Source organism: Narcine bancroftii, chromosome 3, assembly GCF_036971445.1.
Source record: "Narcine bancroftii isolate sNarBan1 chromosome 3, sNarBan1.hap1, whole genome shotgun sequence".
NCBI classification, from domain to species: Eukaryota; Metazoa; Chordata; class Chondrichthyes; order Torpediniformes; family Narcinidae; genus Narcine; species Narcine bancroftii.
The window spans coordinates 39,403,455-39,420,760 of NC_091471.1; the positions used below are offsets into that span (position 1 = coordinate 39,403,455).

The window sequence follows — 17,306 nt, forward strand, 5'->3', positions numbered from 1 at the left end:
CCTTTAATAATTAGACCATTATACAATGCTTTAATCCAATTTATATATTTTTCTGGTAGATTGAACTTCTGTAATACTTTAAATAAGTAGTTCCACTCTACTCTGTCAAAGGCTTCTTCTGCGTCTAGAGCAACAGCCACTGTTGGTTTCTTATTTCCTTGAACTGCGTGGATTAGATTAATAAGTTTACAGACATTGTCTGCTGTTCGTCTTTTCTTAATAAATCCAATTTGATCTTGTTTAACTATTTTAGGTACACAATCGGCCAATCTGTTTGTTAATAATTTCACTATTATCTTATAGTCTGAGTTTATTAGAGATATTGGTCTATTTGATGCTGGTGTTAATGTATCCTTCCCCATCTTTGGTATTACTGTAATTATTGCAGTCTTACATGACTCTGGCAAGTTTTGTATTTCTTCTATTTGGTTCATTACTTCCAGGAAAGGAGGAATTAATAACACTTTAAATGTTTCATAAAATTCTATTGTAAATCCATTCTCTCCTGGTGTTTTATTGTTCGGCAGCTTTTTTTAAAAATATATCCTGTATTTCTTCTATTTCAAATGGTTTTATTATTTTGTTTTGTTCCTCTTGTTGCAATTTCGGCAGTTCAATTTTAGCTAAAAATTCCTCTATTTTATCATCTTTCCCCTCATTCTCAGTTTGATACAATTGTTCATAAAATTCCTTAACATTTTCATTAATCTCTGTTGGATTATATGTAATTTGTTTGTCCTTTTTCCTTGATGCCAGTATCATTCTTTTAGCTTGTTCTAAGTTGCCAGGCTAATATTTTATGTGTTTTTTTCTCCCATTTCATAGTACTTTTGCTCTGTTTTCATTATGTTCTTCTCAACCTTGTATATTTGTAATGTTTCGTATTTAATTTTTTTTGTCCGCCAATTCTCTCTTTTTCATTATATCATCCTTTTTTACTAATTCCTTTTCTGTACTTATTATCTCCCTTTCCAACTGCTCTATTTCCTAATTGAAATCCTTTTTCATCTTAGTCACATAACTTATTATCTGCCCTCTAATGAAGGCTTTCATTGTGTCCCATAATATAAATTTGTCTTTCACTGATCCTGTGTTTATTTCAAAATATGTTTTAATTTGGCATTCAATAAACTCCCTAAATTCTTGTCTTTTAAGTAGCATGGAGTTTAACCTCCATCTATATGTTCTCATGGGATGTCCTCCAGTTCTATTACTAATAATAGGGGTGAATGATCTGATAGTAATCTAACTTTATACTCAGTTTTCCTAATTCTCCCTTGCTTATGGGCTGACAACAAAAACATATCAATCCTTGAGTAAGTTTTGTGCTTACTTGAATAATATGAAAATTCCTTCTCTCTTGGGTATTGCCTCCTCCATATATCCATAAGTTTCATTTCCTGCATTGATTTAACCATAAATTTGGCTACTTTATTCTTTTTACTTGTCTTTTGTCCAGTTTTATCCAACATTGGGTCCAAATTAAAGTTAAAATCCCCTCCTATCAATATCTTTTCTTGTGTGTCTGCAATCTTCAAAAAAATAACCTGCATAAACTTTTGATCCTTTTCGTTAGGCGCATATATATTGAGCAAATTCCAAAATTTTGAGTATATCTGACACTTTATCATTGCATACCTCTCTGTCGGATTTATTATTTCCTCCCCTATTTTGATTGGTACATTTTTGTTAACTTGTATGGCTACACCTCTAGCTTTTGAATTATAGGATGCTGCCATTGTGTCCTACCCAGTCTCTCTTTAGTTTGTTATGTTCTGCTTCAGTTAGATGCTTTTCCTGCACAAATGCTATATCAATTTTTTTCCTTCTTCAATAAATTTAGTAGCCTCTTCCATTTAATTTGGTTATGTATTCCATTAATGTTTATAGTCATATAGTTCAACATGGCCATCTTATATCTTGCTTACACCTCTTTTCCACCTCTTCGCCACCTCCATCCCCTTTTCATCTTTTAGTTTTCTCTTATTACACTTAATGTGTGACAACACATTTAAGACATAAAGTAACCCCACAGTTCCAACATCCTCTAATACCTTAACCCCAAAAGTTCCCCTCCTCTCTGAGTTGCCCCATATCCTTTGCTGGGCAACCACAACTCCCCTTTTAATTTGGATTGCGATCTTGTTCGCAGCATCAACAGATTTTGCAGTGACGGTTATTCCCCCTTTACCCAGCCCTCTCCAGAAAACACTTCTTTAACACATATAACAAAGCTCTCTCTCTTCTTCCCCCCCTTACTCCCTTCCTTCCTGTCTCTTTTCCCTCTTTACTTCTTTATATATACATTGTTTTTACATCTTTATATATACTTTGTCGCCGATCTTCATTCTTGTTACATCTCTTCATCTCTTCTCCTGTCCTGCAAACAGTCTGTGAATTCTTGTGCTTTCTTTGGATCCGAGGACTGTCTGTTTTGCTCCCCAGGTATAAATATTTTAAGCACGGCTGGATGTTTTAATATGAATTTGTAACCTTTTTTCCATAAAATATTTTTGACCCTTGTATTCCAATGGTTCATTCTCTTCTCTAACTTTATTCCTTGCCTGTTCCAGTATATTTTCTCTTGTCGTGTATCTCAGGAATTTTACTAAAATGGATCTTGGTTTTTATTGTGACTGTGGTTTCGGAGCTAATGCTCATTTCTTCTTGCATTTCTGTCATTCCCAGGACCTTCGGGATCCATCCTTTAATAAACTCCTTCATGTCTGTGCCTTCTTCACCCTCCTTCAGGCCCACTATTTTTATGTTGTTTCGCCTACTATAATTTTCCAACATATCAATTTTCTGAGATAACGACTCTTGTGTCTCTTTAATTTTTTTTGTCACTTTCTTCCAATTTTTCTCTTAAGTCATTTACTTCCATTTCTACAGCCGTTTCCCGCTCTTCCACATTCTCTACTCTTTTCCCTATTTCTGTCATTACCTTTGCATTTTATCTTCTGCTCTTTTCATTTTCCTTTTAATTGCATTAAATTCTAATGATAACTATTCTTTTAGTGATCTCATTTGTTCTTCAAAAAAACTTTATATTCTGTTCATCAGTTTTACCTTTTATTTCTCTTTGTCCAGAAGTTTTATCTTCTTCTGTGAAGATCTTGGTCTTCTTCTTCCTCTTCTTCTGTGTCTGTACCTGTGTTATGTCTTATTCTTCTCTTCTTTGTGTCTGTGTCTCTTCTGTTTTTCCTGATGAGCTGCTTGTATCTCTTTGTCAGGCCACTTCTTGTTGGGCCTCTTGTTGCTGGTCCTCCCCCTCCTGTTGTGCTTCCTGATGTTGATCTTCTTGTCGGTCATCCCTCTGTTTATCTCCCAGATTTGTTTCATCGCTCCCTATTCTGCTGCCTTCCTCGTCCTTCAGCTGTGCGCCCTGGTGTCAGGCGTCCCTCAGCTGTTCACTCTGTGGCAGCCTGGTCCTCTGCTGAGCCCCCTCCTGCCAGTGTCCTCTTTCTCCTTTGATTGTGCACTGTGCACTTTTGTTTGGCTCCGAGAGCCATTTTTGCAGTCCACCGACTGGTGAGTCGTGACTCTACAGGGCAGGCACTGACCTCGAGGGTCTGGTGTTCCTCGCCACCACAGCGTCCTGTTCCTTCTTGCAGGTAAGGCCTTCTTCTTTCTTCTCTGGCGACTTTTCTACTTCTTTTTTTTGCAGTTGTTTTTACTTTCTCCTTCTTGGAAGCCATTTTCTTTCTCTTCTCTATATCTTTATCTTCTATTTCTTATATCTTATTTTTGTTATGCTTTGCTTTTTCCTAACTTTTTTCCTATTTTCCTGGAGAGGGCTGGTTTTCCCGAGGCTGTGGGACCACTGGAGGTGAATCCACGGACACTCAGTACGTCTTTTTATAGTGGCAAAAAACGTGAACGTAAAGGTAGATATTCTCTGCCTTCACATTGCTGCACCTACCTTTATAAAAACACTGATGGGGGATGCTAGGTGTAGAGTCCAATCCTTTTGGGGGGTGGGGGTGGTAGTCCCAGAGGTGGAGTGAGCCACTTTGCCTCACTCCATAAAGGCTCTGCTGCTGAAGGCAGCTGCTTAGGGCCAGGCTGATGATGTCATTATGATGTCGTCAGCCCACAACCCAAGAGCCACCACCAGGGCTCCCATAATGATTGGTGCTGGGGTTAGGGCTCCTTCCTGCCACCCAGAAATATCCTCTTCCTGTTCCCCCTCTGCCCCTCGCTCCTTCACCGAGCTGGGCTGGAAGGAGACAGACAGAGGCACAGTGGAACCCAGCGGGGTGAGCCTCTTTTTGTTTTAATGTGGAATCAATGGCTGTCTTCATTACCCATAGTCCCCCATGCAGCTGGAACTGCTTGGCATTTCCCAGAGCGGTTCCAACTACGTGGGAAATTATGGGTAACGAAGACGGCCATTACTCAGTGCATATGTGTGAACTCATGGCGACAGGAGGTGCTGCTGCACCACTCACCCGGCCTCCCTCAGCTCCAGAGGATGGCTCCTGATGCTGCTCTTCATAAAAGCAACGCTGCCTTATAGGCCTTCTCCATAAGAGGCAAGTCTGCCTTTTTTTCCCTCCTTTAGCTGGGTGCAATGCGCTATCGCTCCGTAAAGAGGGCCAGTAGCTCTGAAGGAACACTCTTTTGGTTCTCTTTCTCTTCTTGTTAGGGGTGCTGGGCAATGCTAATGGTGAACCTTTATTTTTCCTTTTAGAGCAGGCAAAAGTTGACATGTTTTGTGTATATTACATTTTTTGTACCATTGCGTATTTTATTATGAATAAAATACCCTTTTCTGAATATTTTATTTTTGTTTTTTTTCATAAATATACATATCAAAATTTCCATTTAAAAAAAAACCTTTTACTTACAAAACAAAACTAAACACAATAACCCTTTTCCTCCCACCCCCTTCACAGTATAAATCCATACACTGTCAGGGCTTACAGTTGGATTTATAAAAGGAAAGTCTCCATTTATACTTTTATAATAGCAGCACCTTTTTAAAAAAAAATTATACTTATACTCAAATAAGACAGAAGAATGGAGGTTGGTAAAAATGAGGGGACAATATCAAGATTTAGGGGTTTATACTTAAGACAAAGATCAGGTGGAAATGCTTCTCTTAGAGAGTAGTGAATTTGGAATTCTCTGCCTAACGAAGCAGTGAAGGCTGCCTCATAAACTATATTTCAGATTTCAGATTTATTATCAGAGTACATACATGACATCACATACAATCCTGAGATTCATTTTCCGGTGGGCGAAGCAGAATTACTACAAAAGATAAACTGTACACAGTGTATACATGAAAACAAATAAATGTAAGCGGAGCACAAATGTAAACAAACTGTACAATACAGAGAGAATTTAAAAAAATCAATAAAGTGCACAAGTAAAAGTCCTTAAATGAATCCCTTATTGAGTAGTCTGATGGGGGAGCAGTTGTTCCTGAACTTGGTGATGTGTGCTTTGTGGCACCTGTCCCTCTTTTCTGATGACAGATCATGTGCTGGGTGATGAGGATCCTTTTAAATTTTTTTAATTTTTCACACTATGAACCATATTAACCAAAATACACACAAACATTTCCCTCTTGAATATACATAGTGCCATTTTCTCCCCTTTACCCCTCCTTTCCCTTCCTCCTTCCCACCCCCTCCCTACCCACTAAACTTTCAACATTCTTTTTTTTCTTTGGCTTGGCTTCGCGGACGAAGATTTATGGAGGGGGTAAAAAGTCCACGTCAGCTGCAGGCTCGTTTGTGGCTGACAAGTCCGATGCGGGACAGGCAGACACGGTTGCAGCGGTTGCAGGGGAAAATTGGTTGGTTGGGGTTGGGTGTTGGGTTTTTCCTCCTTTGCCTTTTGTCAGTGAGGTGGGCTCTGTGGTCTTCTTCAAAGGAGGTTGCTGCCCACCAAACTGTGAGGCGCCAAGATGCACGGTTTGAGGCGTTATCAGCCCACTGGCGGTGGTCAATGTGGCAGGCACCAAGAGATTTCTTTAGGCAGTCCTTGTACCTTTTCTTTGGTGCACCTCTGTCACGGTGGCCAGTGGAGAGCTCGCCATATAACACCATCTTGGGAAGGCGATGGTCCTCCATTCTGGAGACGTGACCCATCCAGCGCAGCTGGATCTTCAGCAGCGTGGACTCGATGCTGTCGACCTCTGCCATCTCGTGCACCTCGACGCTAGGGATGAAAGCGCTCCAATGGATGTTGAGGATGGAGCGGAGACAACGCTGGTGGAAGCGTGCTAGGAGCCGTAGGTGATGCCGGTAGAGGACCCATGATTCGGAGCCGAACAGGAGTGTGGGTATGACAACGGCTCTGTATACGCTTATCTTTGTGAGGTTTTTCAGTTGGTTGTTTTTCCAGACTCTTTTGTGTAGTCTTCCAAAGGCGCTATTTGCCTTGGCGAGTCTGTTGTCTATCGACTTTCAACATATACAATACAATAAACTCATTAAATGATGTCATCACACAATGAAAATAAACAAGAAAATTGTGTCATCTACTTTTACGCACTGGGCCAGTTCATTTCGTCTTCTTCTCATTCTATCATTTTAGGGGGTGGAGGCCCTTTCTGTTGTGTTCCATGTACGGTTCCCAAATTTGTTCAAATACTGTGACTTTATTTTTTAAATTATATGTTATTTTTTTCCAATGGAATACATTTATTCATTTCCATGTACCATTGCTGTATTCTCAGGCTCTCTTCTGATTTTCAAGTTGACATTATACATTTTTTTTGCTACAGCTAAGGCTATCATAATAAATCTTTTTTGTGCTTCATCCAATTTGAGGCCTAATTCTTTATTTCTTATATTACTTTGAAGAAAGTTCTCTGTATTTTTTGGTATGTTGCTTTTTGTGATTTTATTTAATACCTGATTTAGATCTTCCCAAAACTTTTCCATTTTCTCACATGCCCAAATTGCATGTACTGTTGTTCCCGTTTCCTTCTTACAGCAAAAACATCTATATGATACTCTTGGGTCCCATTTATTTAACTTTTTGGGTGTGATATATAGCCTGTGTAACCAATTATATTGTATCATACATAACATCATGTTTATAGTTCTGGAGCATAGTTTTCCCATTTTTAATTGTTTATCTTTATGTTTAGATCTTGTTCCCACTTATGTTTGGGTTTACAGCTTATTTAATCATTCTCTTTCTCTTGCAGCTTGATGTACATCTTTGTTATAAATCTTTTAATTATCATTGTGTCTGTAATCACATATTCAAAGCTGCTTCAGATATCTTTTTGAAGATTGTAGATATGCAGGGGAATATATTGATAGAAGGGGACTTAAACTTAATTTGGATTCAAAGATGAATAAAACTGGACAAAACACTAGCAGAAAGAACAAAGTAGCCACATTTATGGTTAAATCAATGCAGGAAATGCAACTTTTGGATATATGAAGGAGACAACACCCAAAGGAGAAGGAATACTCATATTATTCGAGTAGACATAAAACATACTCAAAGATTGACCTGTTCCTGTTGTCAGCTCATATCCAAGGGAGAGTTAGGAAAATGGAATATAAAGCTAGATTGTTATTGGATCACTCACCCCTGTTATTGGCAATAGAGTTGGAGGACATCCCACCAAGAACGTACAGATGGAGATTAAACTCCATGCTATATAAAAGACAGGATTTTAGATAATTCATTGAGCGACAATTTAAAATGTACCGAAGTAAATATAGAAATAAATATAGAATCAGTGAAAGATAAATTTATATTATGGGATGCAATGAAAGCCTTCATCAGAGGGCAGATAATAAGTTATGTAACTAAGATGAAGAAGGACTACAATCGGGAAATAGAACAGCTGGAAAGGGAAATAGCAAGTACAGAAAAAGAATTAGCAATAAGGGAAGATACAACAAAATGAAGAGAATTGGCAGACAAAAAAATAAAATACGAAACACTACAAACGTATAAGGTGGAGAAGAACATAATGAAGACAAAGCAGAAGTATTATGAGCTAGGAGTAAAAACACACAAAATACTAGCTTGGCAGCTTAAAACAGAACAAGCTAAAAGAACGGTACTGGCATCAAGGAAAAAGGACAAACAAATTACATATAACCCAACAGAAATCAATGAAAACTTCAAGGAATTCTACAAGCAATTATACCGAACTGAGAACGAAGGCAAAGAAGACAAAATAGATGATTTTCTAGCTAAATTTGAACTATCAAAATTGCAAGAAGAGGAGCAAAACAAATTAATAAAACTATTTGATATACAGGATATATTAAAAAAAGCTACCCAACAATAAAACACCTGGAGAGGACAGACTCCCAATAGAATTCTATAAAATATTTAAAGACTTATTAATTCCTCCTTCTCTCCTGGAAGTAATGAACCAGATTGAAGAAACACAAAACATGCCAGATTCATGTAAAACAGCAATAATTACAGTAATACCAAAGACGGGGGAAAATCCATTAACACCAGCATCGTATAGACCACACATGTCAAACTCTGGCCCATAATTATATTTGGCCCGCAAGATCATATTAAATATATATTAGAGTTGGCCCGCTGGCCGCCGCGCCAGTATAGCGCATGCACACTGAAGATGAAAATGAAGACGCTGGAGGTGTGGAGGGATCTCAGAGTCCCGAATCCCGGGGATCGGAGCGCCGCACTCAGCCCGCCCAGCTCCCGGACACACAGACGCGGCTGGAGTTGGGGACCATCCTCGCTGGGTCTGCGCTTCAGCGGCGACGCCGGACCGAATGTCTCGTTGGCGATGCCTTCCCCCTTCCTCCGTGCGTGGCGGACCCTGCCTCCCGCTCCTTTTGTTGGAGACGAGCCCGGCGCCGTGAGATCGCAGTTTAATCCCTCTCCAACCATGGGAGGGGGATGGGAGCAATGTGCTCTTCTCAGCCAATTCCTCCACCGCCCCGGACACCGGCGTTTCAACGGGGGGTTCGGGTGCCTTCGTCAGGCGACCAACTGGTTGGTCCAAGACAAGGGGAGAGTGTACAAACTCCACACAGACAGCACCTGAACTTGGGTGAACGTGGAGCTGCGACCCCACATTCCACATCAGGACTGTGTGTAAGATTGGGAGCAGTGAGACGGAAGCTTATTTTGTTCCTGTGATTTAAGCCTTTCTTGGGGTGGGGGGGGGTCCTTCTCTGACCACTTGCCTAACAATTAACCTAATCAGATGTGGAGTTACCACAATACAACAGTTCTCAACCTTTTTCTTTCCACTCGCGTCCCTGTGCCATTGGTGCTCTGTGATTAGTAAGGGATTGCTTAAGGTGGTCTGTGGGTGGAAAGAAAAAGTTTGAAGACCACTGCTTTAATCATACCTCATTGACTCGTCATGTGCACGGTTTCAGATGCTAAAGGAAATGGGCCAATGACAATGACAATGAAAGAGTTTATCCAAAACTATTATTAAACATTTATTTTAGTAAGAAAAAGTTTAACATTACATATGTTGAAAGAAGAGAAAACATGCAGATGTTGTTGAAAATTTTCAATAAATATTTAGTTCGGCCCTCGACTTAGTCCAAGTTTTTAATTTTGGCCCTCCGTGAATTTGAGTTTGACACCCCTAGTATAGACCAATATCTCTACTTAACACAGATTATAAGATAATAGCAAAACTATTATCAAACAGATTGGCTGACTATGTACCAAAGATATTAAAACTAGATCAAACTGGATTTATTAAGAAAAGACGAACAGCAGACAATGTCTGTAAGTTCATTAACTTAATTCATGCAGTACAAGGAAATAAGACACCAACAGTGCCGGTTGCTTTAGATACAGAGAAAGCCTTTGAGAGAGTATAATGGAATTATTTATTCAAAGTACTACAGAAGTTCAACCTACCAGAGAAATATATTAATTAAATTAAAGCATTATATAAGGGACCATTGGCGAAGGTGACAGTAAATGGATATATATCGAACCAATTTAAATTCAGCAGGTCAACTTGGCAAGGATGTCCACTATCTCCCTCACTGTTTGCTTTGGCAGAACTGATAAGAACAGAAAATAAAATAAAATAAGAACAGAAAATAAAATAAAATAAAATAAAAGAACATAAAATAAAATAAAATAAAAGGGATAAAAATACTGCATCATCTGCTCAACATTTGGAAGAAGATTCACGTAGAAAGGAAAAAAACAAATTACCAACTACCAAAATTATTATTGATGCAAAATCAGCTAATCCCTTTCACAATAGATAACCTTTCCTTTAGAGAATGGGAGAGAAAAGGGATCAAAAGAATAGAAAATTGTTTTTTTGGGAAATAATTTATTATCTTTTGAACAAATGAAGTACAAATATGGTATAACTCACGGTACAATGTTTGCATACCATCAGCTGAAAACCTACTTGAAGGACAAATTGGGAAGCAGGCTGAGGTTCCTTCCCCCTCCCCCCTCCCCACTCCACCCTCCCCCCCTCCCCCCTCCCCCCTACCCCTCCTCCCCCCTCCCCCTCCCCCTCCTCCCACCCTCCCCCTCCCCCTCCTCCCTCCACCCCCTCCTCCTCCTCCCCCACCCCCTCCCCCTCCCCCTCCCTCCACCCCCTCCCCCTCCTCCCTCCACCCCCTCCTCCTCCTCCCCCTCCCCCTCCCCCTCCCTCCACCCCCTCCTCCTCCTCCCCCTCCCCTCCCCCTCCTCCCTCCCCCTCCCCCTCCTCCCTCCCCCTCCCCCTCCTCCCCCTCCCCCTCCCCTCCTCCCCCTCCCCTCCCCCTCCTCCCCTCCCCCTCCCCTCACCCTCCTCCCCTCCCCTCCCCCTCCTCCCTCCTCCTCCTCCATCCCCCTCCCCCTCCCCCTCCTTCCCCCTCCCCCTCCCTCCACCCCCTCCTCCTCCCCCTCCTCCTCCCCCTCCCCCTCCCCCTCCTCCCCCTCCCCTCCCCCTCCTCCCCTCCCCTCCCCCTCCTCCCCTCCCCCTCCTCCCCTCCCCCTCCTCCCCTCCCCCTCCTACCCTCCCCCTCCCCCTCCTCCCTCCTCCCTCCCCCTCCCCCCTCCCCCTCCCCTCCTCCCCTCCCCCTCCTCCCCTCCCCGCCCCCTCCTCCCCTCCCCCTCCTCCCCTCCCCCTCCTCCCCTCCCCCTCCTCCCCTCCCCCTCCCCCTCCTCCCTCCTCTCTCCTCCTCCTCCCTCCCCCTCCCTCTCCCCCTCCTTCCCCCTCCCCCTCCCCCTCCTTCCCCCTCCCCCTCCCCTCCCCCTCCCCTCCCCCTCCCTCCCCCTCCACCTCCCCCTCCCCCTCCTCCTCCTCTTCTTCTTCTTCTTCTTCTGTGTCTGCTCTTGGGTTTGTGTCTATTATTTCTCTTCCTTGCATCTGTGTCTCTTCTGACTTTCTTGTTGAGCTGCTTGTCTCAGTTTGTTGGGTATTTTTTTTTCCATGGTGTCTTGATGTTGGTCCTCTTCTTCTGGGCTGGTTATCTGTTGTGTCTCTAGTTTCCTTTTTTCATGGTGATGAGGATCCTTGAATTTCCCCAACGGCAGCGTTCCCTGTAGATGTTCTCGATAGTAGGGAGGATTTCACCTGTGATGTCCTGGGTTCTGTCTACCACCTTTTGGAGGGTTTAATGCTCAAGGATATTGGTTTCCCCATACCAGACCATGATGCAGTCCATTTTCCACCACACATATGTAGACATTTGCCAGGGTTAATGATGTCATACCAAACCTCTGCAAACTCCTGAGGAAGTAGAGACGCTGACATGCTTTCTTCACAATGAAGTTAGTGTGTTGCTTCCAGGAAAGGTCTTCCGAGAGAGTAACTCTTAAGAACTTAAATTTGCTCACCCTCTCCACCCCCAATCCCTCAATGATCACTGGATTTTATACCTCTGGATTTCCCTTCCTGAAGTCAACAATCAGCTCCTTAGTTTTGGTGACATTGAGTGCAAAGTTGTCGTTGGTACACAATTCAGCCAAGTTGTCCATCACCCTCCTGTATGCAGACATATCCCCTTCCTTTATACAACCCATTATTGTTGGCAAATTTGTAGATGGTGTTATTGACATACCAAGCTACACAATTTTAGGTGTAAAGTCAGTAGAGCAGGGGGCTAAGAATACAGCCCTGCAGTATGGTTGGATAAGTTTTTACAGAGTGGGGGAATTAAGGTTAATGGTTAATGTGGTGATATGTAATTACACCACTAGGTTACCAGGGTCATCCCAGTGACCTTGTATATAAAGCAGTCCAGAGCTACAGTCTAGCCTTCCAGGTTCATCTTGCAGAGAGACAAGACCTCTTAGTGTACATATTAGTTAATTAAAGCTGTCTTATACTTGCACTGCTGGTGTGGCTATTGTCAGTACAATTTAATAAACTAATATGATAGCTACTAGGATGGAAGCTGCTTCTGCTCCAATGCGCTTTTCCAACCACCTGGAGACTCTTCCTGAAGAATGGAATCTGGGGACGACTAGCACACATGTGCATCTGAGGACAGAGACGGCGAGGGACCTCTGTACTGGAATCGTGGTGGAATGCAGAGAAGACCACAGAAGTACAATAGGGCAGGTAAGAAACAGCCAAGAGCCCTGCCTGTCTGTGGGTTCGCCGGTACAGACGCCACTGACTCTAAACCCCTGTCCGATCAGAAAGGGGCCACTACAAGTGCAGGTGGAAGGATCTCCACAAGTCGTGCTCCCGATCGCCATATTGGTGCAGAATTCCCGACAACTCCAGAGCCAGGGAAAGCAGACACTGCTACTGTCACTCCCCCAGCAGCAGTTAACCCAGTACCACAGAGACCTGACACTATCGTTGGGATCCTCCCCCTAAGCCCACTGCAAATGTCCCAAACCCAGAGACTCAGCCAACAGCCCCACCCAGGTTACTCCTCCAGCAGACACAAGCCCCACAGATGCTCTACCAGCAGTTCCCAGTACCCCAGGTTCCACCCTTGCTGCACCTAAGGGACCAGAGACTGAGGCTTAGCCATGTGCTACGACCAGACAGGCTGGAGCTCGACCCCAGAAATCCCAGAGCCAGCACACACTTCGGCCACTGGCAGAGATGCTTTCTGAATTATGTGGAGGATGCTGAGGCATCAGATAAAGAGCTATTAATGCTACTGTTAGCGCAGCTGGGAGACCACCCTTACTCCCTTATACAGGATGCCAGGTCCTACCAAGAAGCAATGAGTATTTTACAGAGGCATTACAGTAAGGGGCATAGTGAACTCCACTCCCAGTACAGACTCATGAACAGGTCACAACAAGAAGGGGAGTCTGCCAGAGACTATTCTCTAAAAGACCTGGCGAGAGGCTGCAACTTTAAAGCAGAATCAGTTCAGGAGTATGCGGAGGACCTTATTAGGGACAGAATTGTTGCGGGCATACGGTCCACTGAGATGAGACATCGATTGCTGGAGAAAGGAATGGTGGGGCTAGATGAGGCAGAGACTATTGCAGAAACTTTAGAAAGCACCAGGAAAGAATTGGAAGAGTACTCACAGGACCCTGGGGCTGGGGCAAACATCACACTGCTGGACTCTCTAGCCCCACGAAAAGAAAAGTTTGCTGGCTCACAGGAATTCCCAGCAGCAGCAACACCTTGAGGGTCCCAAGTGCTTTTCCTGTGGACAAAGAAAGCACCCCAGAGCCCTCTGCCCTGCCAGAGAAAATGTCTGTTCCAACTGTGGAAAACATGGGCATTATGCAAAAGTCTGCAGAAGCCCCAAATCCACAGCTAATGACAGGTGGGAAAGCTCTTCTTTCTCCACAGACAAACAGAAGAAGAAGAATGCCATGTGCAGCCAGCCATCTTGGACAAATGCTACAAAGCAGAGGACACAGTCTTCAGGAGATGAATATGGCACCGAGTACTATTGGATGGAAGGACACGAAGGACATGCCAGACTTACTTCCCTACACATGAATCAGGCGAGTCCACACAATTTTTATGATGCCACTGTGTGCATCAAAATTAATGATGTGAGGGTAAATTGCTTAATAGATAATGGAAGCACTGAAAGTTTTTTTGACCAGGGGTTAGTGAACCGCCTTGCCCTCCCCACACACCCGAGTGAGTACCAGATCCTGTTAGCTGCCAGCAGCCTTGTGGCTGAGGTAAAACAGTTTTGCAGGGCTACTCTAGAAATCCAGCACACAAAATACGAAGGGTTCAAATTACTAGTACTCCCTCACCTCTGTGCCCCGGTACTATTGGGGTTAGATGTTCAGTGCCAGTTAGAAAGCATTACAATAGTGCACAACGTGCCTCACCACCCCCCCCCCCCCCACTACGCCTTACGAAGAAACAACACTGCAGCCTGTCTGTCCTGAACATAGAACCCCCTCCGCTGTTCACACACCTGACCCCAGAATGTACACCAATAGCCACAAAGAGCAGGAGGTACAGCCCGAGGGACAGAGCCTTCATTAGGTCAGAGGTCCACAGGCTACTACAGAAGGGCATCGTAGAGCAGAGTACCAGCCCCTGGAGAGCCTAGGTGGTTGTAGTAAAGTCAGGAGAAATACTGTGCATGGTAGTGGATTACAGCCAGACAATGAACAAATTTACACAACTAGATGCCTACTCACTGCCATGCATAGCAGACATGGTCAACAACATTGTGCAGTATAAGGTGTTCTCCACCATAGACCTGAAGGCAGCATACCACCAACTGCCCATTAGAAACAGCGATCGCATTTACATGCCATTTGAGGCAGACAGCAGGCTGTATCAATTTCTGCGACTCCCCTTCGGTCTCACCAATGGAGTGTCCCTGTTTCAGAGAGAAATGGACCGAATAGTAGATGAGTTCCAACTGAAAGTGGTGTTCCCCTACTTAGACGTGACAATCTGTGGCCTCACTCAGGAGGATCATGACACGAATTTAAAACGCTTCTTCCAGGCAGTCGAGGAAATGAACCTAACATACAACAGGGACAAATGCATCTTTAGCACCAGGAATTTGCCAATCCTGGGCTACATAATGTAGAACAGGGAAATCAGCCCAGACCCAGCCTGTATGCGCTCTCTCCGAGACCTCCCAGTGCCACACACGTTGAAAGCACTAAAAAGGTGTTTGGGATTGTTCACTTACTAGGCCCAATGGGGTCCCCAACTACGCCGACAGGGCCCGCCCACTTATAAAAGCCTCGGTTTTCCCACTGTGCCCAGCGGCCACCAGAGCATTCAGGAACATTAGGGACCATATCGCTAAAGCTACCACGCGGTCCATAGATGAGTCAATCCCATTTCAAGCAGAAACGGATGCATCTGATGTGGCTCTGGCAGCCACCCTAAACCAAGACAGACGACAACCCTACAGGGGTAAGAGATAAGACACTCAGCAGTAGAGGAGGCCCTAGCCATTGTGGAAGCAGTAAGTCACTGGCGACATTATCTGGCGTGAAAACACTTTACCCTCATCACGGGCCAACGGTCTGTGGCTTTTATGTTCGATAACCAGAACAGGGGGAGAATTAAGAATGACAAAATCCTGCGCTGGTAGATAGAATTGTCTACATTTAACTATGACATTCTATACCACCCAGGAGACTCAACGAGTCCCCAGACACGCTATTCAGAGGCACTTGTGCCACCCTTAACCACACATCCCAGTTGCAGAGCTTGCACAATGAGCTGGGCCACCCAGGGGTCGCTAGATATTTCACTTCATTAAAACCCAAAACCTCCCATTTTCGGTAGAGGAAGTGAGGTCAGTGAACAAGAGCTGACCCATCTGTGCAGAATGCAAACCAAAATTTTACCGGCCAGACAAAGCCACCCTGATAAAAGCTACCGAACCTTTTGAGTGCCTCAGCCTCGATTTTAAAGGCCTGCTCCTGTCCAATAATAGAAATGTCTATTTCCTAAACGTAATAGATGAATATTCCCCTTTCCCCTTTGCAATCCTGTGTTCTGATGTATCAGCAGACACTGTTATAAAATGCCTCCAACCCATCTTCAGCATATTTGGGTACCCGAACTACATACACATAGACAGGGGTGCTACATTCATGAGCGCAGAAGTACAGCAGTACCTGCACGAGAGAGGGATTGTTACCAGCCGCACTGCAAGTTAAAATTCCAGGGGCAAAAGACCTGCCTGTTACTAGATGTTACTAGATGGCAAGAAGTGTTGCCAGAAGCCCTACACTCTATACGTTCTTTGTTGTGTACTGCCACTAACATGACTCCACATGAACGTATCTTTTCTTTCACAAGGAAAGCCACGACAGGCACAGTGCTGCCTAAATGGATGATGACACTGGGACCTGTTCTCCTCCGGAAGCACTGCAGACCCCACAAAGCGGACCCGCTGGTGGATCAAGTGGAGTTGAGGCACGCGAACCTTCAGTATGCCTTCGTCACATTCCCAGATGGAAGAGAAGACTCGGTGGCCACCAGGGATCTCGCGCCGGCCGGATGTGTGAACAACGCGGAGGAAACGCAGATGTCTACGGATCAACAAGGAGCACAGCAGCAGTCACTAGAACAGTCGTCCATCGAGTCACCCCAGAGGACTATACCACCCACCCTGGAAATCAGGACCCTGGTATGCCTGCCCCACAAAATATCACCACCCTAGACTTGATGGCAGGACCTAATCCCATACAAGAGGATCCCCAGCCCACACGGCCATCTAGTACTTCTCACTCCCACACCTCCACCAAGAAAGGCCAAAATACAGACCGTACCCCCCACCCCTATACCACTACCGAGGAGGTCCAGAAGGCAATGGAAGCCATGAAGAATTTTGGACATGAACTTACAAACAAGGGAAGGAGGACGGGGTGGGGGGGGGGAAATAACGTTTTTTTAAGGGGGGGGGTGAATGTGGTGATATGTAATTCCACCACTAGGTCACCAGGGGTCATCCTGGTGACCTTGTATATAAAGCAGTCCAGAGCTACAGTCTAGCCTTCCAGGTTTGTCTTGCAGAGAGACAAGACCTCTTAGTGTACATATTAGTTTATTAAAGCTGTCTTATACTTGTACTGTTGGTGTGGTTATTGTCAGTACAGTTAAAAATCAGATAGATGAAGCTGGGTCCACAGTCAGCTCAACTATGATCTTATTAAATGGTGGAACAGGCTCAACGGGCCAGATTTCTGACTCCTGTTCCTATTTCTTAAGGTAGAACAAAGCCATCCAAACAAGGATGAGAGAAGAATTAATGAATTGGGTCTGTGCTTTATGGCGATTTGAGAATGAAAGGAGATCTTACTGAAGCAGAAAGATTCTGAGAGGGCTTGAGGGGTAGATGCTGAGAGAATTCTTCCCCTCATGGAGGCATTTGAGAATGAAGGGGCGTAGTTTTTGAATAAGGTGCAGCTCATTTAGGACACAGATAAAAGGG

The 17,306-nt window shown here is 44.1% G+C and overlaps 1 protein-coding gene across 1 annotated transcript in view; it reads left to right on the forward strand.

Annotated features, from left to right (window-relative positions):
* Window positions 1-16,731, forward strand: part of LOC138756089 (uncharacterized) — a 51,411-nt gene extending 34,680 nt beyond the window's left edge. The window contains exons 3-4 of the mRNA XM_069922750.1: window positions 12,330-12,511; window positions 13,721-16,731. Of these exons, the coding sequence (XP_069778851.1) occupies window positions 15,894-16,535 (642 nt within the window). The 5' untranslated portion in view covers window positions 12,330-12,511; window positions 13,721-15,893 and the 3' untranslated portion in view covers window positions 16,536-16,731. The remainder of the gene's footprint in view (window positions 1-12,329; window positions 12,512-13,720) is intronic.
* The last annotated feature ends 575 nt before the right edge of the window (window positions 16,732-17,306 follow it).